Source organism: Arvicola amphibius, chromosome 10 (assembly GCF_903992535.2).
Source record: "Arvicola amphibius chromosome 10, mArvAmp1.2, whole genome shotgun sequence".
Classification (NCBI taxonomy): domain Eukaryota; kingdom Metazoa; phylum Chordata; class Mammalia; order Rodentia; family Cricetidae; genus Arvicola; species Arvicola amphibius.
This window is the reverse complement of record NC_052056.1, coordinates 118,809,238-118,832,370: the sequence shown is the minus strand read 5'-3', so window position 1 is coordinate 118,832,370 and position 23,133 is coordinate 118,809,238. Positions and strand designations below refer to the sequence as shown.

Sequence of the window (23,133 nt, the reverse complement as noted above, 5' to 3'; positions counted from 1 at the left end):
TTCACTGAAGCAGGGTAGTAGGGGGGGGCCTGGCCGGTTACTAGTACTCAGAAGGAAATAAAGCAAAATGAAAGAGGTCCCCTTTGCTTCCTGATACTTCCTCAGTGTCTAGGGTGTTTCAAGTAGGTTTGCTTGGGTGCAAGTGGAAAAGACAGAGCAAGGGAGAAAGGTAGAAAACAGACGGGAGTCAGCCTCTTCCTTCCAAACGGAAGGGGTCCCTGGACATGTGTATTCTGGGCCCATGCACAGGTCTGGGACAGGTGACTTCTTAGTTTCTAGCTAACAAAGGTGAAAAGAAAGACATCACATCGAAAGAGATCCTAGTTGTATTTTTTTTTCCCCTTTCTTTCTCACCTTAGCACCAAATTTTGCACAGGTGTCCCCCTGGCCCCAAAGTAACCCGACCCCAACATGCACGCAGGTATTCCAAAAAACCAAACCCAGTGCAAGTCTTAGTGGCAAAAGTTTGGGGTCCCAGAACTCTGACACAGAGGATTGAGGTGTTGGGGTCCACCTGGGCTGCACGGGGAGAGGTTGTCACAAACAAGATGATGTCGAGCATAAAATCTGAACTTCCTGAGGACAAAAAAGCAGAGGAACATTGGTTATACCCTAACCTTGTCACTGTGATGTCCACAGGAGCCAAGTTCCCCTCCCCCCACCCAGGTGGGACTCCTAATGGTCCACCCCACCAAGAAGACCTCTCCTGCAGTTCCTATGCCCTCCTTCCCTCCCTCCTGGCATCTAGTGAGAAGTAATTTTGTTTTATGAAGAGTAGTTTCCCTTTACTGGCTGTGACCGCTCAGGGAAGGTGGCCTTCCCAACAGGAAATTAACACAGAACTCACTGGGGGCGATAATGACTGCTCATAATCATTTGGCTGATAAGTTAATATAATTGATTAATCAACTAATTATACAGTGCCTGACTGCACCCAGTCCTCCATCGTTAGCTTCTAAATAAGCAGGGAGGAAGGGGAAGGAGGAGCTTAAAGTTAATTTCAACCTAAACAAAAAAACTGGGGCTGAAAGGGGCTCTAGGGAGTCTCTAGATATCCCCAGACTCTTTGCTTCTTGTCTCCAGAGCAGCAAGTGGCTCTTTAGTTAGACTCACATATCTCTGAGAACCTGAAATTCTAGTGTCCCTTTGAGAAGTCATGCACATTTTGTGTGTGATTTCAGGGCACCCTTGACAGATCCTTCTAGAGAATGGGCAGTGAGTTCAGTTGGCCTGAGTGGGATGTGGCGCCTGAGCCATTTGGATATGATACCCTGGCCACTGGCCTTCCAAACCTACTCTCCCCAGGGCTGTCTGCCAGGTTGGGAGGACTGGAAGACAGCAAGAGCTACTGCCTGACTAAGAATGCCTCTTCTAGGCACAAAGAGAGTGAAAAAAAAAAAAATCTGTCCTAGATGCGGATGCTGGGGCTGAGATAAATGCCCGTCTGCAAAGGTGACAGGAAGGAGGTTCCTCCCAAAGTGTCCTTGACACTTGGGGACCTGGGAGAGGGCGGGAAACCTCTGGTGCGAAGCAACACAAGTCTAGGGTGGGCTCTGCAGCCGAGAAACCCAAATTAAACTCCTGCTCTGGGGAGCAGACAACTCTCATCGGAAACCAGAGCCCTGGTCATTAGCAAGGAACCGAAGTGCTGGGGATCTCATTTCTAAAGCGCCAGTATTTCAAGGGGGAGCTGGGTGGGGTAGGGTAGCTGGGTGGGGTAGGTGCTGCGGAAAGCAGGACCTGGCCATCCCGGTTCCAAGAAGGCTATCCAGCCCCCCTGTTTTTGTCTCCTATTCCCGAAGCTAAAACAAAGCTGGGGGTGAGGGACTCAGGATAAAAAGTCCTTAGTCTGGGTGCTCAGCACCTTATGCTCAGCACTCAGGCTGAATTCCCCAGAGCTAACCAGGCTGCCGCAAGACCAGGACCAGGGCCCTTCAAACGTGTCCTCTGCCCATGATCTCCGGCTTCTCAGTAGAACCCTGGCCTCCTTTCCCTTTCCCCCACTTCCAAGTCCAACTGGAACCACATCGATGCAAATAGAAGACCTGAAAAACTGCCTCTGCAGAGGTTTCTAGAAACGGAACAGGATGAACCAGCAGAAAGCAAACACTGTCCTCTCAGAATCCCCTCCTGCAGTGTCCTCTCCAGCCCTAGGCCTTCGCTCCTGGCTAGAGAGAAGATTGCAGACACTGGGGATTGGGGAACTGCGGCTGGGAGCCTGGGACACACAGCTTGTTCCCGGACCTGGCAGAAGGAAGCCCCGTTGATAGTGCTGCGCCTGCTTGGATAACCGCTCTAGTGTTTGGTTGAGGATGAATCAAGTGCCTGTGGGATTCCATCCACGTGGAATCATGAGCCCTCACCCTAAAGTCTTCACCTGAAGGGAGGTAGACATTCCAAACCAAAGCCATTCTTTGACATTACACCACAGAGTCACATCAAAATTACAATACTGCCCTCTGAAGAATGAAAGCCGCCAATTCCAAACACACCCACAATTTCTCTGCACCCGGACCGCAGGTAGCGACACCTGAATTAGGAATGAAAGTTACTTTGGTTGGCTGATGTTCGGGTTCCATCCTTCCACATGATTCCAGTGATTTAATTATTCGGTGACAAGTCTGCTTTGTACCAAGAGGTTGGGATTTATTAATTTCCAAGGGGTTGGAAATTAATCGAATGCACTTTACAGGGTTAATGGTGAGAGAGACTAAGGTCACTCCATGGGTGCTTTCCCTCCCGGAGTGCCAGGGTCTCGCCCCGCCCCCTCCCCCCAGCTCACACACGCGCCCCTTGCACGCCAGCGATTTCTATCGCGATTATTATGTAGGCTTTGAACGCCCACATCTGCAACATATATTTCTTGATTACACGCATCTTGATTATAAAACAAGCAAGTGCATTTTACATCCGGAACTGTCTCGTGAGTGAAACTCCTAAATCCAAATTGGAAAAGACGTCCACAGATGGAGCACACAGAAGGGCACGCAAAACACACACATGGCTTTCTTTCTAACACCTGCGGCTCCTGGCCTCAGAGTAGCAGACACCCCACAGCTCCTTGTAGGTACGAACATCTATGGCTACATCTAGAAGAGTCCAGTCCACCAGTGGCGGGGGGGGGGGGGAGGGGGAGGCAAATACCACCCCCCCCCACGCCATAGCCATTTTCTTGACCAGTTGCCAAGAGACCAAATTTAGAAACCAGAGAGGCAGAGAGTGCTGATGGGAAGGTTACTAGCGTCTTGTAGAGCCCCAAGTCTCTTGGCTTAAGAGAAAGGTCAAAACTAGGGTTTTCCTTGAATGGAATTAATTTTTCGAAAGGCCTACACATATTTCGGGAACTTTCACCCACGTATGAAAGAGTGGGTCTCGGGACAGTTCGTTCGGGTCCACAGACAGACTCCGTGCAAGCCTACGCGCTCTCCCATTTGCAAACACCCCTCGCTACTTCAGGACAACCTAGACACCGGAGTTGGGAGGGGGGACTGCAAGGTCGCGACCCCTGCCTGTGCCCAAGCACGCCCTTCGGCCCCTGCAATTAGCGCCGGGAGGTCAGGAAGAACTCGGACGCCTCTAGCCGCAGCTCAAAGACCGGCAAAGGTGACCCCGGCCCCTCCCGTCGGGTCTCAGACGCCAGCGCAGCCTGGAGCCGATCTTCCCCACGGGCGGGCAGGCGCCCGGAGGGCTCTGGCCGGTACCCGCATTCGTCACCACACACCCACCGAACTGCAAAACGCTAGGCCCTGCAGGCTGCAACAGCTGACCAGTGCCGGAGGCCAAGAGGGTCTGGTGGTTCAGAAGCTCTGGCCTTCCTTTGTCCCTGCAGACGCGGCCGGGAGGAACCCCCCCCCCCCCAAAAAAAATTAGGAATTTATATAGTACAAAAGGAAACATCTCCACAAAGAGAAGTTGGATCGAGTTGTGTCTATGTGGGTTGAGTTAGGGGTGGGGGGCGTCTCTCAATCCAGGTTACCCACTTGAGTATCTACACTTTTCAACCCAGAGATTAAGGAAACACGATTCCCTCATTGAATTTCCAAAAGTCCCTTGGAAATGTCATCTGAGGCCCAAACAGGGATGAAAGGATTGGCCCTTCTTCCGATAGGGGTGAGGAGGTGAGGCGGGTGTGGGGCAGGGTGTCCGTGAGGAGCATAGGACAGATTAAGGGTGGTTCTTTGAGAAGGAGCGCTAGGTGAAGCCGTAAAGTTCCAGACTTCCAAAGGCTCTGGAGTACCCAGTTAGCCACTGTTAGGCTGGGCGCAGTCGTGGGTCAGACAGATAGGTGGCACTCGAAGCTTGGGAGACTGAAAGAGAGAGAGAGAGAGAGAGAGAGAAAGCGAGGGAAAAAAAAAAGACCCAGGCGCCGGCCCCTAGTGGCCTCGGCAGCCGCCGCCACCACCACCATAAAGCCCGCGGCGAGATTGCGACCGGCGCCAGGTGAGTAATAGGCACAGAAATCCAGAGAGATTGCGAGCGGGTCACCCCCGGTCCATCAGCGCCACAAGAGTTATACATTAACAGCACTATATATAAATAAGATACAGAGGAGATTATAAAGAAGACGAAGGAAAAGAAAAGAAGGGAGGGAGGGAGGAAGCTCTAGGAGGGGCCGGGGACAGGTTTGGGCACTATCCCCAAATTTGGGGGGGGGGGGGGGGGAAGAGGGAAAAGAAGAGGAAATCTGACTGTGAAAGCCAAGCAAATTTTGTTTGGTTTGGTTTGGTTTTTGCTTTCTCCGCATTTGAAACCGAGCTATTTTATCCCCAATTTGGAAGTTCGCGCAGCGGGAAGCCATGAGCCAATTGCCACCTTCTCTGGGCGGACAGCGAGAGTTTTGGTCCGGCGGGAGGAAGGAATGGCCTCTCTGGTCCCCCTGGTCCCCCTAAGCACTCTCCAGTCCTACCTCTCTGGTTGTTTTCTCCTCTTCCCTAGACTGCTGGGGGGCAGTGAGGGTTCCCCACGTGCCTGGGCTCGAAAAGGGGGGTTTGCCCACCCCTCCAAAGGTCTAGAGCTAGATCCTCTACCAAACCCCAGGAGGAGGGAAGGGAGGGGCCCCTCTCCTGACCCGCCGTTCAAGAGGCCTGAAGGTGACGGGGGACGTAAGGCCCGGCTGGCGGGCTCCGGAATGGGGGTTGGGGGTAGTCAGCCGCCAGGCAGGCTCCGGCTGGTCTTTGAGTCAAGGCCCCCAGGGCAAGAAAGTCTTCAGGGCTAACTTTAGAGAACATTCCCTTGCCCCACCCCCAGAGGAGCCTGGACAGTGACTCCACCATTTTTTTCTTTTCTCTTTCTTTTCCTTCTTTCCTTCTTTCCTTCCTTCCTTCCTTTTCTTTCTTTTCTTTCTTTCTTTCTTTCTTTCTTTCTTTCTTTTTCGTATTGAAAGATTCAAAGATAAATTGAACTTCAAAAAGATAACTTGCCTAACTGCCTCGGGACGGGTTAAGGGAAGGAAGAGTAGGGGTTGGGGATGCCAGCCAGCTTCCTGGGTGACTTTTGCCTAGCAGGTTCCGTGTGGGCTCCTGAATTACCTTCCTCCTCACGACCAAGCTAAGTGTGCACACCGTGAGGTGGTGAGAGCACCCTTCTTGGCCTTGTCCCAATCCTAAATGTCCGTGGGCAAGGGACACAGTCTAACCTTTCCCCGTGCCAGATTCACGGGTGTAGGGAGAGTTTATTTTGTGTTCCATGTCAAAAAGGGGAAGGGCGATTTAAAATCTTAAACCCTTTCCAGCGCTCCCAGCTAATTTCTGGTCGGATTCCTGTGGGGGGGGGGGGGAGGCAAAGGCAACTTTGAACACAGGGTAAATCTTCCCTTATTAAAACTGAAGTATATGGAGTTCCTATTTACGAAATTTAATCAGGTCCTTTTCCTCTCCGGCTCCCTAAATTAAAGGGGAAATAGTTTCAGATCGATGTGGCCCCCTTCGCAGGAGCAAGGAACTTTTGTTTTCAGCTTTGTAATTTGAGTGACATCTCATTTTGGTTTGCTGGGGGTGGGGGTGGTCTTAATTACTATTTAAAGACGAAAGGAAAGAGCAGGCAGGAAGATCATTCCCTTCTAATTTTCCAACTTCGAGAGACGCTCTAAGAGAAATCATTAACACGACTTCAAAACTCATTTCAATAAAAATTTATTGAAATTTCACTGATGTTTTTAAGGAGGAGAATTACAGAAAACTCATCAAGTACTAAACACAAAATATGCCTTCATCGATTTTTTTAAAGATTTTTGTTATTTTGTTTTGCCTTTCATGGTTGTTTGAATGAGTCCCTCTCTGTACACCAATCCAAAACACCATCAAGATGAACAATGGCAAGAAAACCTCACTTGGGTTAGAAGATACCAGAGACGAATGAGGACGAAGAATTAGGAAGGTTATGGCAGCCTCTGCTCCCATGACAATCTCAATCCCTCCCAGGGTGTCAGGGCTTAGGGAATTTCGAGTGGAGCCTGAAAGGGCCAATACCTCCCCAATTTTGGTGAAAATAGGAAATAGTATTCCCAACCCCCAATCCCCCCTCACTCCCGCCACCAGTTCTCGGACAATTAAAATTGCAGCCAGCTCTATCTGAAAGCATTAGATGGAGGTACAGAAGCCTACGCTCCTTAGTGTGAATTAGCCATCTCCTGACCTGGAAAATAAAAACCAAAAGGCAAAACAAGAACAAAACCTGACAGACACACTTCTATTTACATCCAGCTATGTACAATTCAATAAATTAAAGTTTAACTTTCTGAGCGGTCATATTCCACCTATTTACAAGAGATATCAAATAATTACATAAATACTTTGTCCAATAGTCGTGTTTCCTCTTTATATTTCTTTAAAACCTTGTTATTGCATATACAGTTGAGAGAACTAATGGTCGGACGGGCACACGAAGCCCTCTACAGCGCTTAGATAAAACAGATAAAATAAACTCAGTGGATTCAACCCCATTGCTTCCCTTTACCCCACTCCACCCATACTTCCTCCGGGCTGCCGGTTGAGCAGGGCTGAGGATGGCAGGGGTTTTTGTTGTTTTTCTGTAAAAGCCAAAAAAACATCAAAAAATAAAACCCAGAAAACTGTAACATGCAAAAACAAACAAACAAACAAAAAAGGACCGGTATCCCTCCTTTAAAACCTCAGGATATTAAAAAGACACAGGATTCCTTTAACATAGACCAGGCAAGGCCTTCTCCCTTCCCCAGTAAAGGTACTCAGCAATTTAAGTCTTCATAGACAGTTCCACGCACGCACGGGACTTCATCTGTTCCCATTTTGGGTTTGTTTGTTAGTTTGTTTAGGGAAAAAAATTATTTTTGTTTCCGCTTGACACACGAAGGGGAAAGAGATTTGGGTGTAGTCTCTCCAACAGGGCAGGCCGGCCTTGGCTACCTCGTTCTTCAGCCCCAACTTAAACACCAGCCTCCACTGAAGTCGCTGGAGATACAAAAGCCAGTTCCCCCCCCCCCCACACACACACCCCCACCCCCGCGTCTCAAAGCAACAGCAGCTTGCTTCCTCCACAGCGCAAGACAAGGCCTGTGGTCTCTAGCGCATTCTCTGGAGGGAGCCTGGTGCTCCTTCCCAGACAAAACTGAAGGATGGGGAATCACCCCAGTGGAAGGTCTGTGGTTTATTTTACATCCAACAAAGTGCACTGGCAGATTTGACCGAACTGGAATGGAGAGACCTTTGGGGGAAGCGGTTTTTGGTTTGTTGTTGTTGTTGTTTTGTTTTTAAGGGGACCCGCTGCAAGACCTGTCCGGCTTGGCTTCCAAGCCACTGACCAGCCGCTGGATGCTCTGCAGTTCACTGGTCGCCGCCTCTTTCTCTGAGCAGAGTTTAGGCGACAAGGACACTGAGCTGGAGGACAGCGTGGACGAGCGGCTGTTCAGTTCCGAACCCGAATCCACGGCCATCGAGGCCGGGCTGGCCGCCAGGGCGGCTGCCTTGCCGTCTAGGGGCCCCGCGGCTGAAGCCATGGATGGCAACGCAGTGGCCAGCAAGCTGCTGCTATCGGGCACTGGAACCGGGATGGAATACGGACTGTAACGTAGCCTGGGTCGCATGCTGTTCAAGTTGAGGAACGGGTGGCGGTGCACGGAGCTGGAGGCGGCCGCTGAGGAAGCCGCAGCTGCAGCAGCCATGTATGTGTAGGGGTAAGGGAACAGGCTCCCAAAAGGCGACATAGCCAAGCCCTGGGAAGGAACAGAAGAAACACGTGGAGTCAGAGGATGGGGGACCCCCTCTTTTCCACCTCCTGCTATCTGGTCTTGGAGGAGTTGGAGGGACAAAACTTTACCCTAGGCCACAGATCCCTTGCATGCTAAACCAAGGGGTTAACATGCTGGGAACTTCCTGGCTATTAAATCATCCACAATGTGTCCTCCATGGTGCCTGACCCTCGGGGCTATTAACAACCGCACCTGTTGAGTGGGCTCAAGGAGGGCCTCCGCCAAAGGGGCTAGATTAAACTCTGGTGCACACGTTATCATGATATCTTTAATTTTGTCCTTCTAGATCTTTCCCAAGTAAGAAAAAAATAAGGATGATGTGAATGGGGGGATGAAAAGGTGTTAATTATTAATATAAAGACTGCAAGCACCCAGTTTCTAAGGCTTGGGTCCCAGGTGGGAGGCTGCAGGACCCAAACAGAAGCAGAAATTTGCATGCAGGGTGTGTCCTTTGCTTGAAGATGCCTCCAGACTTGTCTGTTCAGGGTGACCCTCCTCCACCTGTCTGTCACCTGCCTTTCTGGGAGAGACCAGTCATAAGGTCGGAAGGCTGGAGGTAAGTTAGAAACTAGGCCGGTTTCTCAGCTTCCTCCTCCCCATGGGGGAGGACTATGTGCCTTTTGGCTCTGGCAAGGGAGACGAATGTGCTCAGACAAAACAAAAGGTCAGAGTAGGCGGAAAAACCCCAGAGAGGCTTCCCACCGGGTTCAGAACCTTCTCTCCAGCCCCTCAGTGCCGGGCACAGCTGTCTGAACCACACACACGCAGGCCTGCCACAGCCAGTCCCCCCTCCTTTGACATTTCCCACGTGTGCACAACCCATTAACCCTTTGGAAATAGGCAGGCCTGTTTGGGGTGGGGGTGGGGGAAGAAAAGCTTTCAACTAGGTGGAAGGCTGGCTGCCTCCAGACCAAATTCTCACCCAGGGAATCAGTCACTTCCCCTCCCCACACCTCAGCCCCTCCTGGGGGAGTAGTGGCTAGGAGCCTCCAGAGAAATATGTTTGTCTGAAAGATGAAATCAAAGGAGGCCCTGTGGGTCAGAACAGGCTCAACTCCACCAGGGAACCAGCTGTGTGACCTGAGCAGGGGGATTCAACATCCTCTGGGCCAGAGAGATACATCAAATGATTCAAACTTGTCACAATGTTAAGGAATGTGGGAGCTTGGCCATGCATAGGAAGTAATTTAAGGGCCCTTGAAGGGGAGGGGTGGTCACGACGGCTCAGTGAGATAGGTGCTACGCCCTGCAAAGGGTCAATAATCTAATAGTTACTAGCATGCGTTACTGTCTAACTAAACGGTCCTAGGCAAGGGACTGGGATTGAGAGAGAGACTGGAGGCAAGCCGGGGATGGGCGGGGCAGGCAGGAGTAATACCTGGGAGGCCAGAACGTGTTGTTGAAGGTGGAAGGGGCAGGGTGGCAGCCGACGCCCCGGACAGTCCCTGCGCTGCGGCAGCTTGAGGCCATGGCTGTGGAATCCAGGCCTGAGACGCCGGTGGGATGCCCCGGATACTGTGTCCAGCAGGGGCCCCATGCCTGCAGCCATGCTGGAGAAGGCGCTGCCCATGGCGAACTGGCTGGGGTGCAAGAAGAGAGGTTGCCCGTTGAAGAACTGCTGGCCGGCTAGGCCTGGGGCGAAGCCCAAGCCTGGAAGGGGGCCCCTGCGCCAGGTGCGCGGGGCCGCGTCCGTCTGCACTGACAGTGGCGCGAAGGCGTCCTTGGCGGGGCAGCGAGCGAACCTCATCCACCTTAGCGGCACCTGGACCCTCGCGTCCGGGGCTCCTGCGCTTCCTCGGCCCCCGGGACGCGCGTGCTGGATGAGATGGTGGCCGGGCTGTGGGCGCGAATCCGGCGATGCCTTGTCCAGGCGCGCGGTGGTCTCGGGGCTCGGGGCCGGGTTCCGCAGGGAACAACTGAGCCCTGGTGGCCGGGCTGCCCTTGTCTCGGCCTGGCTCCTCAGCGGTGGTGGTGGAAATCTTCGCGGCGTCACAGGCCTCAGGGCCATGCTCCTCCTTGCTTTCGGCCTCGGCGTCACTTTCGGCTTCACTGGGACACAGATCTTGGGTAGAGGAAAATGCCAGGGGAACCGGCTGTCAATAGTGTTTCTTAGTTTAAAAACCCCACTTCCCAGGCCGGCGCGGTGGCGCACGGCCTGGCATGCCAAAAATGAGGCATCGGAGACAGGAGGACAGCCTGAACTACAGAGGTGAGACTATTTCAACACAAGATTCCCAATTGGGCAGTTTATTGGCTGTGTGACTCCAGCACAAGCCCCTCTGCACCACTCCCAGCCTTTGGGTTTTTCCCTCTCTGTGAAATGGGATGCTGTAACTTTTACAGCTAATCCCAAAGGCATCCCAGTGTTAAGACTCGGTTCAACCTTCTCTCCAGCCAGGCACCCAACGGGCAGCTTTTCTTATTGTAATGGTTCTCTGCTTTAAAACAAAACAAAACCAGAAAGAAAGCTTCCACCTAGTCAAAACTTTCTCTGGCCTCTCTCCCTTTGGATTGCAAATTTGCTTTTTAAAAGATGAAAACGCTAGACCTCAGAACTCCGTCGGAACACATTCCGGCACCTTCAGAGTCTCTAGCTCAGTCAGGGAGGATGGAGGTCAGGTGCTTCCACCAATTTGTGACTATTTTGGATTTGTTTGGAAAGAATCCTGACCTGTGAATGGGCACAGGCAGAAACTGACACCCTCCCAGGCAGCCTTCTGTTTGCCTCAGTTCCTACCAAAATGGGTGGTGGACAATCAGATCTCATGTATGTATGTATGTATGTATGTATGTATGTCTTGAACCACACCCTCTTCTGTGGGTGCCCTGCCAGACCCCCACCAAAAAATGAACCTCACTTTATGTTAGAAGCTGAAATGGATTGAGGATGAAAAGAACTCTGCCATTTCACCTAAAACCAGATTTCTTCCCGTTTGAGACCATCTTTCTAAATAAATGCTGCTTGCTCTTTAAAACAGAAAACTGGCCTCAAGATTCAAACCACTTTCTCTGCCCCTACCCCTACTACCTCCCCAAAGCAGATGCCCCAGGGGCCTCCTCCCCCAGGTCAGCTGTGGCTTTTCTTCTACCACCTTTCCTGCACCAACCAGGTGGCTGAGAATCTCCGGGCTACTCCCTGCCCAATACATTTTCACCCAGAATTCAGTTGGATGTTGATCAGCAGCAGCTGGATGCCGTTGATTGGAAAGAGAGGGGAGAACAGAAGGGAGGGAGGGGAATAAAGGACAGACAGACAGACAAGTGCTTCTTCATGTGCTTTGTGCGACTACCCTTGCCAGAAGGACATACACCCCCCCCACACACCAAATGGGATTGTGGGGAAAGTGTTCTGAGTTCTCCCATGCTACCCTCACTTTCTAGAAGGGTCTGGATCTTCTAAAGGGAGTCTACAGGCTCGGGATCTTCCCCAAGTTCCAAGGCCACAGGGCCAGGTCTGGAGTCTACTCATCACAGAGGAGGCCAGGCTTACCTTTGAGGTTGGATGTCCATACAGTGGACACAGCCGGAGAGGAGGCCTGGGCGAAGCAGTTGAAGGCTGCCTGCTCGCTGGAGGACTCATCTGAAGTCCCTGTTTCCTTCTTGTGTCTCTCATCGAATACCCTCATAGACTGCAGGGTGAGCTGCTTTCTGAGATAGAGGCCCACACCCATCGTTAGAGGACTGCCCACACACACTTCCCTTCTTTGTTTTCTTCCCCCCATTTTCTGGAGTGGCACACACCTCACCCTTGCTACCCAACATGAAGTCTGTGCAACATGCTGGCCCAGGGTGACCACACAACACAGACCCAAGCCTTGTTTAGCTGGGAGGAGGCCTATGCAGTAGGAAAGAACTTGGCCTGGGAAATCTTGTTTAAAACCTCAGCACAGAGGCTAGAGTTGGCCAGGACAGGTACCTACTGGCCTTCCAGAGGGAGGGTGCTGTGAAGACCCAGCCCAAGCCCTGCATGGGCATTGAGGGGCGGGAACCATTCATTTATGTGCTACATCTGACTATAACCAGTTCACCAAACACGCTAATTGGAGTTTTAAGTTTATTTCAAGGTTAGAAATTATTTTTAATGCTCAGCCGCAAGGTAAGAAACTTGAAAAAAAATTGATAAATGATTTTTCTGGATTGTAGAAAACCTTTGAAAAGGGCGAAGGGTGCACAGCTTTTTCTATGGTCTATGTATATGCAAAAATTGATACATAGACCCATAAAGGAAGGAAGAAGGAAGGAGGCTCCCCGGATTTTCTCAAGGCGCCTCACCTTCAGCCTGGTGCTTTCTGAGAGGTGAGGTTGCAGAAGAATGTGGGAATTGGCTTGGGTCCCTTCTTGGGTCTTACTCAGGACAAATGCCAATTAAACTAACAATTAATAGGAATCCTTATAACCTGTTACCCCTGAGACTATTTTCTGGTCAGAAACTGCAGTGTAGCCTTGGTTCCCTTAAAGGACAACAAGTTAGCCTGTAGCCTAGAATGTTCTCTACCCTGGGCCACTATGGACCGAGAGGGAAGAAGCTGACCTCCTCCCCCGCATCTTGCCCCTCACTTCTAATACTTCCAAGTTCAAGCTGAAGAAAACAATTTCCCAATTATCCCTGAAATTGTCTCTCAGCTCACCTTCTTTTCTCTCCTGCCGTTCCCGGTGTCCCGAAAAACCTTTTGCCAAAAGGGTTGTTGTCTATTTTAACTGAGTTATCTAGAGAAAACATGTAAGCAAAACAGACATTAGCTTTACTTTCCAGAATGTTCTGAACATGCCCCACCCCCCACAACTCCTCAGTCTTTCCTAGAGACGTGACTGCCCAAGGAGTCACAAGGGATGGACAAAGTGGAAGGTCAGAGGGAAGATGATGGCAGGACAACAGGCAGGGGCTGAAACATCATAAGGTATTGTAGTAATATTTAATGTTTCTGAGAACCAAGCAAGGATTCGACACTAAATATATCCAGAGAAATTCCTTCTTTTGGACAGTTTGGATTAGAAATGAGACTATTCCAGTGTGGCCCAAAAGGCACAGCCTATAGATCTTAGTAGGCTTCTGTTTTGATTTTTTTATACAGCACAATTAATTATAAAGCATGTTAAAATGCCATGTCCTGATATTTCCCAACCCTATCACACATACATGTACACACAAAACACAACCCTACACACACGAAAACTTTTCCTGTGAACCTAATAAAATTAATTATGCAGTTTCACTACCACCTTCTACCAGAGTGACCCAAGCCCCCCACCCACCCCAGGCAAAGAGTGGATCTGAAGGAATTATAGACTAAGGACTTTCAGGTTGAAAAGGAAAGGAATAGCCACGGTAATATTTGTTTTCATTTATGTTCACTTTTGGTGTGTGTCGTCAACCCCCCCCCTCCCCCAGCCTCTGCTATGTTTAAAACCATTAGCCATTAAAGTAACAATTTAATTAATGTAACTTTCACAGGATTCCGGGTCTCAGGGAACCAGGTTTGAGGTTTGTTGTCTTTAGAATCTCTTCTCCTGATAGAGAAACTATGTATCTAGTTTAACAGGAGCGAGAAAACCTGGGCTTTGGTTTTGGGTTCTGCTATTAAGGAGGCCAGACATCCTTTGCATGAGGCAAGCAGAAGAGCGGGTGGTGACTTTAACATCCACACTAGGAAAATGTGAGGATCAGTGTTCACAGGCCCAGGGACTGACCATGAGTTCAAAGTACAGGTGTTGCCAGGTGAAGTGAAACTCTCCACGAGGTCCAGGGCTCAGTATTTGGACCACAGGGGTCCTCAACCCCCGCCCACCACACCCACAGTTTGCCAAGCTCCATGACTGGTGGACCACCATCAATAGACACTCTCTGGGCCTCTGTGTTCAGTTTCCCTGGCCTTGAGGCCAGGAGAACAGCAGATTCAGGTGAGGCCTCATTGGGTGAGCCCTTTTTAATCCCCGGCTTCAGGCCCCAAAGGAGAACAAGTTTCAGATGAACTGGTGATTATGAGCTAGTGATTATCCCCACCTTTAAGTGGGAGCCTCGGACAGCTCAATTAACAGAAACCCTGTATTGGGGTGCATTTTTACACACCACTGCCACCACCTGCAGCAGCAGCAGCATAAAAATTAATGAAAACAAATCATGTATTCGGAATTTCTGGCTGAGAGAAGTGCCCATCTCTACTCTTCTCCAGGTGAAGACCCAGACACTTTGCATCTATAAATTAATTGCCTACCTTGCTACCTGGTTCCTTTCAGCACAGCACACTTTTTTTCTTTTTGATTCTTCCTCCTGAAGAGGATGAAGTAGGAAACACCAAGAGACAAGACCTGGGGCCAGGGCAGGGTACTGGACTAGCAGTTTAATTCAACCAGCACCAGATTCCCAGCTGGGAGGAGAGATTTGTGCCAGCCCCCTCCCTCTCAGGAATCAGATCTCTCCATAGAAGGTCACATCACACGATTCACACAAGGAATTCCAGACTTTCTTCTGTCCGATGCCCTAATTAACTTTCTCACGGAGAGCAAGTAAGCTTAGAGGAAGAGAGAAACGCCCTGTGGGTTACCTTGTCATTTTGGTAGGCAGTCACGCAATGAATTCCGTTTCCGGGGAACAGGTATGTGCGAAATGTACTGTAAGGCAGTTTTAAGATATCATTGGCTCTGACGATGTGGAACCGGGGCTGGTACTTATGCATAGAGTTAGTGAGTATGGTCTGTAAAGCAGGGAGCGGGGGGGGGGGCACACACATTAAAAGAAAGAAAGGAGGGGAAATAGTTTTAACAGAACAAATGAGATCTTAGGTCCCCTGCCCAAGCCGACATTGTCCCCACTGCTGGGTCCAAAGCCCACCTCCTTGTTGTACATTTCACGCCACAAGATTGTTATCTTCCAGAGACTTCCAAATTGTTCCTCAGCTTCTAAAGCGAGCCCCCCACCCACCCTCTCAACCTACATAGTCATTCGTACCTTGAACCCTAGCCTACCTGGGTCCCAAAAACTATAATTCCCCTGCCACGCTGCGGTGATCGCTTGGGAAGGCCAAAGTCTTAAAAGATAGAGAAAAACATGCATTTTAATTTACAAAATGATTCAGTACTTTAAAGCGCCCACTAATTGACAAGCCCAATCCACTTAAGGCCTTGAGAGGCTGCGCTCTAGAGAGGAATATTTATGCCCTAATCAAATCAAGGGCTTCAAATGCAATCCCTGTCCGCTTAGATATTTCCGAGCCATTCACATCTTCCCGGGCCTAATCTTTCTGCTTATTCCTCGCTTATCACTTTGTTTATCCTATTGAAATGCTGGGGAGGGGCAGAGGGACAGCCCAAAGGTCCCCTGGCCTGGCTTTCACAGGCAAGCCAAGTCTCCTGAAAGTCTCCAAAGCACACTCAGTCATTGGAATCCACATGCATTCCCTAGTACGTGTACACACACACACACACCTACACACACACACACACACACCAACAATTTTTCTTTAACACCAAAGACTTCAGCTTGTTCCTAGTAAACTGCCTTTTCACCCAAGCCCAAATCACTTTTTAGTAAAGAAAATACACTTTCAAAAATGTAGTCACAGCCTTGGCCCAACACAGTAAAGGTTTCAGCTCTCCCAAGATATGGCATGGCTGATTTCAAAGAAGTAACATAATATTTCTAAGCAGAAACGGTCCTTATCCAAGTACAAAACTTTAAAATCAATTCATAACTTTTTTGTTCTTAGTATTAATCCTCACGTCCAGGTCTGGCACCCACCCTGGACCGACTGCTATTGGGTAAATTCTTCAAGAACGGTAGGCCTTCCATTATCCAGGTAGCAAGACATCCTCCCCCCCCCCCCCTTCCCTGAGTTCCACTCTGCAAACTAGGTTGCAAATTGAACAAAGTTGGCTATGTGTGGCAACCATCAGCCAGACTGGTGCCTGGACCCAAAGTCAGTTTACTAGGAGGCCATACCTCCCAGGGAATCTACTGATAGTCAATGAAAACTTACAAATCCGTGTTTATCCGATATGTTGTTGGTGAGTTTCAGTTTGTGGAAAGTGACGACTTTGGACATCCACTGCTCTCCCGTAGCGGGGCTGTCCGGGTGTATGTACATTCTCTTTGGCATTTCAGGGTCTGCCTTACCGGCCACCATCCACCGAGAATTGTGAAATTTGTATCGACAGTCCGTCAGCAGCTATAATGTCCATCAATAAAATATACTTGGCCTTTTTATCCAGCCCAGAGCACCTCACTTTAAATGGAGGGAACATTCGCCTACAAGAGCAAAGCACAGAAAAAAGGAAAACAGATAAATAGGTGGGGTAATGGCTCAGGACCTCGGACTTGGCTTCCAAGTTGTCTGGCCCCACCTAAAAGCACAAGGCTTTCTGCTGGGACCAGGGAGTCTGCAGGACAACTCTGAGTGAAATTTTCTCCACACGGACATTAAAATGCTCAATTTCCCATTACTGTCCTATCCCAAGCCTCAAGTCAAATTAATTACAGCAACCTCTTATCTCTAAAAGTACCAACTATTTTGTAAAAAAACGAAAACAAAACCACGTTTCTCTGCGTGACTGTTTAGTTTGTCCTCTGCAGAGACGAATGAATTCTTGCCTACGATTTTCTTTCCTTTCTTTCTTTCTTCCTTTCTTTCTTTCTTTTTTGAGTTTGAAACAGCTAGAGGTAGGGTTCTAAGAAACAGTGGTTATAAAGTTTAGGATATTCCACCCTCCCATGAGAAAACATTAAAGCTTATGGAGGAAATAAATGCCCAGTTATGGAGTGAAGTGGTGAGCCAGAGAAGGCTGGCGAAGTATTACGCTGGATTCTCAGTACGGAGGGTTGGAGACAGGCAAGCACCCGGGCCTGGTAACCCATTCGTGATTTAAGCTACAAACCACATTCCTCTACTCTGTAGGCCACTGCAAGATCCTGCTGTTTTAATTTCATAGAAGTGCTGGCTTTCCGTACTTTTGATTTAAAAGGAAGTACTCAGTTATGAAAACCGACTAAATGTCTTGTGGGTTGGAGAAAGATCTGATGCCAAAACTTTGGCCTCAAGTAGTTTTGAAGGGAGGACCTGTAAGTGGGGGGTTTATTTTCGATGCCCTTTCAACCCTTGTCCTGATAAACCTACAGACATTTTTTTCATTTCTTTTTTTTTTTTTAAATTAAATCAGTGTGGTTTTAATTATGCTTTTTCCTGGGGGGTTCTTTCTTACAAGCTTGTTTTCGGTCAGGCAAGGACACTAAACGTTATGTAAAGTATTAATACTCAAACACAAAAGCAGGATAGATATCCTCATGGGTTCCTTGGGTATTAATAAGAGAGCCTGCTCGGTTCTCTCCCTGGGCTTGCCAGAAAGAAAGCGAGTCGGGGAAAAGAAAATCCTTCGCTCCTTCATCCTTCCTTGATTTCACTCTGCCCCAGGTCAGCCAGTCAGGTTTAGGCCCCCTTCAGCTCCGGAGAGTAAGCTGAAGGGCAGAAAAGGGCCTGAGAAATCTCACGGGTCTCCCACTACCGTACAAAAAGGGCTGTAAGTGTCTGTAATGGAAAATAAAACCAAACAGACAAAAATCAAACAGATAGAAAGATATTTCAGAATGTCTTTACAAACGGGCTTTCTGCAACAGGGCGCTTTCTCGATTGCTGCAGAAGTCAGCGAGCGGCTCCTTCAATGGAAAACACCCTCTGTTCTGAAGGGAAACCCGGGATACAGGTCCCCAAGAACCCTGCAGTGGGCCCAGGTAGCCTGAAATTTCTGACCCTCGGGCAGGGGCCCAGGAGGTCTCTACATTTTTGGGAGGTGGTGTTGTGTGTGTCGGGAGAGTTTTCGTCCCAAACGTACAATCAGGCAGTAGTAAATCTAGCGTTTTAATAGACAGACAAAAGGAGACACGAAAAACTTCAGGGTGGTTTGGGGAGGGGTAACACTGATTTCTTACCTTCCCGACTTCGTAATGACCATCTCTGTACCCCGTTTGTGAAACTGGTCCCAAAGTTCCTTGGCTCCAGGTGCACCTTGGGGTCATCTTCCACGTCCTCTTCGGGTTCCATGGTCTTCAGAGGCCTCAGGTGAGCCTGGGGGTCCCAAGGATGAGAAAGGAATGCCGGTCTCAGCGGCCCACCCACCACTGATCCATGATGGGCTTGGCCAGGGCTCCGGGCAGGGAGAGCGCCGCGGCGCCGTTGGGAGGCAGCGTTAGCGCGGGGAAGAAAGGCGGCTGGTGGCCCAGTACCGCGCTCATGGCGAAAGTCTGGCGCCCGGTGAGGTAGGAACGGATGATAGGCCATGCTTGTCCCAGGGATAACCGGATCTCTCATGGAGAGGCTCATCCACTCCAGACAGGGAACCAGTCCGCAGCTGCTGGCTTGGCTCTGCTTTTGTTTGTGCTTTTCAAAAACAATAAAAAAATTCAATAGCAACGCATAGTTTTGCTTTAAATAAAAAGAGGAACCAATTACAATTAAAGCCTTGAAAGGGAAGGGGGAAAGTATCTTTGAGGGAAGAATGCGGCTTTTAAAGAGGGCACGGCCGACAGACCGGGAGACATAGCCGCTGCAGGGGCTTGTCCTGGTGCGAGTGTAGTATGTTTGAAAAGCCGCTCCTGGAAGTCGGTTTTCAGTAGGGCGAGCCTCAAGCAGGGGCTCGACTGGCGCCCGAGCCTGTGGCTTAGCTGGAAAATAGAACACACAGCCTTTTCCCCGGGGTGGCTCCCCGGCTCCCACGCTCTTTGTTGCCAAAGCGCAAGGTTCTCCGAGACTTTTTTTTTTTAAACCTTTTTTCGTCTCCTTCCCCCGCCCCCTAGCTTCCTTCTCTGGCTTTCATCGCAGGAGGCGTCTTAGATGAGCTAGAAAGATTCTTGCTTTCACTGGGAGCGAGATCAAGGGGGGGAGGAAAAGTCTCTCCTTTAAAAAAAACTGATTTAAGCCCCTTCCAGCGACGTTATCAAAACTGCGAAGCTGGCTTCGGTTCGCGCTCCTACTCTTCTCTCTGGCTCCGAGCTGCGCGCAGTGTCTGGGTGCGATCCAAAATGGTTCCTGCGATCTGTCTACCTCGGGGACTCGCTGTCTTCCTTGTGCTAAAAAACGTGAGCGAAATCACTTTCCTAAAAATAATAAATTAGAAAAAATCAGCGCCGGGAGCGCAGGGCGAGGGAGGATCGAGAAAACGGGTTGGAAAAAAAAACAAGGAAGGAGGAAGAGACGGGAGGTGATTGGGAGCTGGAGTAGGCGAGTAGAGGGAGGGGAGGAGAGAAAGAAGAGCGAGCGAGCACCTCGCCACCCTCCTCCGCCTCTAGAATTCCCCGGGCGTCTGCTCGGCGGCTCTGGACGGTCGAGCTGCGCTGTGGGCTGCGGGAGCCCGAGCTTGTTGATTGGCTCTTTGAACGCTTTCGGACCAATTGTGTGGCTGCATAGGCCTGGTTTTCACACGGTCGAGTGCTGGGGGGAATAGAGCCGAGTTATAAAAAGAAGTTGTCGGAACTGGAAAGTCGCTGTGCGCGGCGTACGGGTCTCAGGCGGCCTGTCCTGCGTTTATGTCACATGATCAGAAGGGGAGGGCGGGAGCCCCAGGGCGCCGCGCGCGCACCAAAGTCGCCTCTAGGTGGCTGATCCAGAAGAGAGTTCGCGGCAGCCAGAGGAAGCTCGCCCAGGCCTTTCTCAGCTCAGCCACGTCTGAAAGGCCTCAGCCATCCAACACCCCGGGGAACCGTGGAGGAGGCAGGGCCAGGGAGGAAGGGGGAGGGAGCGAGGGCGGAGCCAGGCAGCCTGCCCCGCAACTGTGGCGCCGGGCAGGGGGCGCTCGCCTCTCGCACGCTCCGAGCGCAGCAGCTTAAGCCTTCGGCCGCTTCTCTGAACAGATCCGCAGCTTCTTCCCTTTGCCCGGGCCTCGGGCTAGCCAAGTCAGCTGCCGAGACTCCCATTCGGCCAATGCGCGTGAACAAAAGCTCCAGGCTCGCGGCGCAGCTCTGCTGCCCCACGTGGAGGGACGCGCCCAGCCGCCTCTAAATCAAGTCCTTTAGCTGGTGTGGCCTGGGTGCTCCGGCTTTTCCGAGTCACCGGCCGCATGGGATCCCACAAATCTTTCTCTCTCCCCGGTGCGTGCTCCCCACCCGCAGTCACGTGCAGAGACCCAAACGCCCCCTGGGTATCTGTACCCGAACGCGCGCCAGCGCCAACACCGACCTGGGCCCGTAGCCCCAAGCGGAAAAACACACGCAAACACGTACAAGGCTTGCGCGCCCGGCCAATCTAAACTTGCTCCGCGTTACAGACTCGGTTTTGTTTGTTTGTTTGTTTTTAATGTATCTACTGACCCTTTTGAGCCCAGTTCCTCTTCCATTCGGATACGGATTACCGGTGTTCCACCCGATGGGGTTGTGAGTGTAGAGAGAACGAAGCCCGCTGAAACAAGTGAGTGCAGTGACTGTCGTCGGCCTTTCTCCCCCCCCCCCCCCAGCCTCTGCCCTCACCTCCGGCCAGCTCGGCGGGGAGTTGCCGGCAGGGGCTGGAAGAGTTGGTTGGGGGAGGTGCACCAAGCCTGGTATCTTCCCCAGGCATCGCACTTATCTCTTGGTGCCTCAGTTCCTTCTCCACCCGGGTGGGGGGGACTTATCTTGGCAGAAGTCGGGGGGCGAATTTGTAAAACAAACCGGTGAAACGCACCCCTCTACCCCAGAGGTCAGGAGACTCAGTCCCCTAATCAGCCCACGGTGGGGAGGAGGAAGGCAAACTGACTGATGAGACTTTGATCTGGTAGCCCAGTTACCGCAGGCCCATGCTGGGGTCAGAGGACTCCCCCCAAACCCACAGTCCTTGTTTGAGGGGTGGAGAGCTGGGGCATCCCAGTTTAAGTGAAGGACAATCTCAGCAGAGTTTTTCGTTTTTTCGGGAACAAGACAAGACCTTTGCTTGGAGAGGGAACAGAAAAGGGAATGGTTTCTGGGCCTAGAGATTAAGCTTGGAGTATTTTCGTGTGGACCATTTGCCTCTAGATTTTTCCCTTGAGGACAACCCACCCCCAGCATCCCCTCTTCAACTGCGGGTCCGAACTGGCAGCTACTGGTTGAATAGGGCAGTACCCTCTCCCCTGGTTTGATGTACAAGGTTAAGAGCTTTCGGCGCCAGTCCCGAGCTTTTCTTATGCGGCCAATGAGAATAGAGTCGTTCTGTGAACTTGGTCTGACTTGCCATCTCGCCCCCTTTCTTTCCCGTGTGTCCACGGTTGAGAAGGAAGAAAAAGGGAGAGAAACGAAAGAGAAGGAGATACGTAAGGCGGTGGTGGCTCGTAAAGCCCCTTCCCAGACTCCCTGTTCCAGATCACCGAGGGTGCAAAGAGGCCGAGCCAGGCCCCTCTCTGCACGGGCCACCGAGGTCACCGCTGATTCTCTGCAAGCAGAAGACTCCCCTCCCCCTCCGTGCCTAGCCACTTTAGCCAGACCAGCCCCTAGAACCCAGAAATTTTCTCTGCCTGCATTGGATAGTTGATCTCTGTGCGCCCGCGTGGAGTGCAGGAAAATAGTTGTGCAACTGCGGAGTATTTGACACCCTCCCCCTTCACCCTCGCGGTTGTCCTAAGGATCCACGGGCTAGCCAGAGAGACCTTGGCAACGGATACCCAGCCTTCTGGCCTCGGGGTCTGACCTCTGGCAAATGCCAGGCGAGGCTCGCAGACTTTGCATGCAATAGCTGGCCTTGTTTTTTGGCTTCGGCGTGGACTGAGAGCAATTTCTGACCCTCATGTCACCCTCTACACAAACACCCTTTAGTCGCCTATGTTGACTGTAGCTCTAGCTAACCCTGGGCACCCCCAGTTTGCCACTTCTGGCTTCCACCCACCACTCCAGTGCGCTAGGGAAAGGGGGCGGTGGAGGAAAGTTTGCGGGATTTTGAATCGAAAATGTCTACATATGCTAATGGTCTACAAACTTCCTGCCCAATTACGGCTTGACCCTCCCAGACGCTTGCCCCTGGAGGCTCGTGTTCTGTAAGGGAGGCCGCGGCGATGCAAGGATCAAAAGCGGGAAGGTGCGAACTCCTCTTCGTCTTTGCGTGCCCGCCCGCGCCCCCCCCTCCTAGTGGGTGATAAACCCACTCTGGCGCGACCGTGCACTGGGTGATTAATTGCGAACAAACAAAAGGGGCCTGGGTGGCCACTGCATTAGGGTTACACATTGGCCAAGCGCCTTCCTCAGGCTTATGAAGGCCTGGCCTCCCGGAGAAGCCACAAGGTTAGCGGGTCTCGAGCCCCTTCTTAAGCCTCCAGCTGCTGACCGTCGGTGCAGGCTTGTTCTCTTTCTAGACTCCTTTGATGAATTTAGCCAGTCTTTCCAACAGAACTGGGTGAGAGATTGAAAATCCGGTGTCCACAGAAGAAATGTCCTCCTACCTTTTGCAATAAGAGGATTTGTGTGTGTGTGTGTGTGTGTGTTGTGTGTGTGTGTGTGTGTGTCCTCTTGCACTATAGGGACTGGGGTTTTGAACAAGATAAAAACATTGCAAAGCCAGCAAGCTTCTGAAGCAAAAGAGGAGATATTGGGACTTCAAAGTGGGAGGGGGGGAATGAGACAGGGATCACAGGCCTCAGGCAACAGTCCAGCAGGCATCAGCAAGCCTGAGAATGGGAAGGCGTCCCTGCAATATTCTGTTTTCCCTGTGGCACCTCCTGCCTCACACTCGAAAGGAGATACAACTGCCCCTTTGTGATCAAATGGTGTCTATCTGAAAATTAGGAAGGAAGGAAGGAAGGAAGGAAGGAAGGACGGAAGGAAGGGAGGGAGGGAGGGGAGGAAGGGAGGGAAGGAGAGAGGGAGAAGCAGAGAGGGAAAGGATAGGGTGTGGGCGGGGTGGTTGTGCTTCGGGGAACTTTTTGCTTCGCTTGCGTGAGGTCTGGCAAGGACTCTGTGAGAGGCACTGTTATACTCTCTAAAACATTCG

At 50.9% G+C, this 23,133-nt stretch overlaps 1 protein-coding gene across 1 annotated transcript; it reads right to left on the bottom strand.

Moving 5' to 3' along the window:
* Positions 1–7,460: 7,460 nt before the first annotated feature.
* Positions 7,461–19,671, bottom strand: Tbx3 (T-box transcription factor 3). Its single transcript, XM_038345517.1, is given in 23 exon segments — positions 7,461–8,188; positions 9,603–9,638; positions 9,640–9,684; positions 9,686–9,724; positions 9,726–9,953; positions 9,955–10,014; positions 10,016–10,066; positions 10,068–10,103; positions 10,105–10,286; positions 11,715–11,868; positions 12,853–12,888; positions 12,891–12,924; positions 14,759–14,916; positions 15,171–15,224; positions 15,226–15,249; positions 16,198–16,377; positions 16,379–16,466; positions 18,141–18,204; positions 18,207–18,282; positions 18,284–18,325; positions 18,327–18,449; positions 18,451–19,304; positions 19,473–19,671. Coding segments are annotated over 22 exon segments (2,253 nt in total). The 5' UTR covers positions 18,532–19,304; positions 19,473–19,671; the 3' UTR covers positions 7,461–7,726.
* Positions 19,672–23,133: the final 3,462 nt, after the last annotated feature.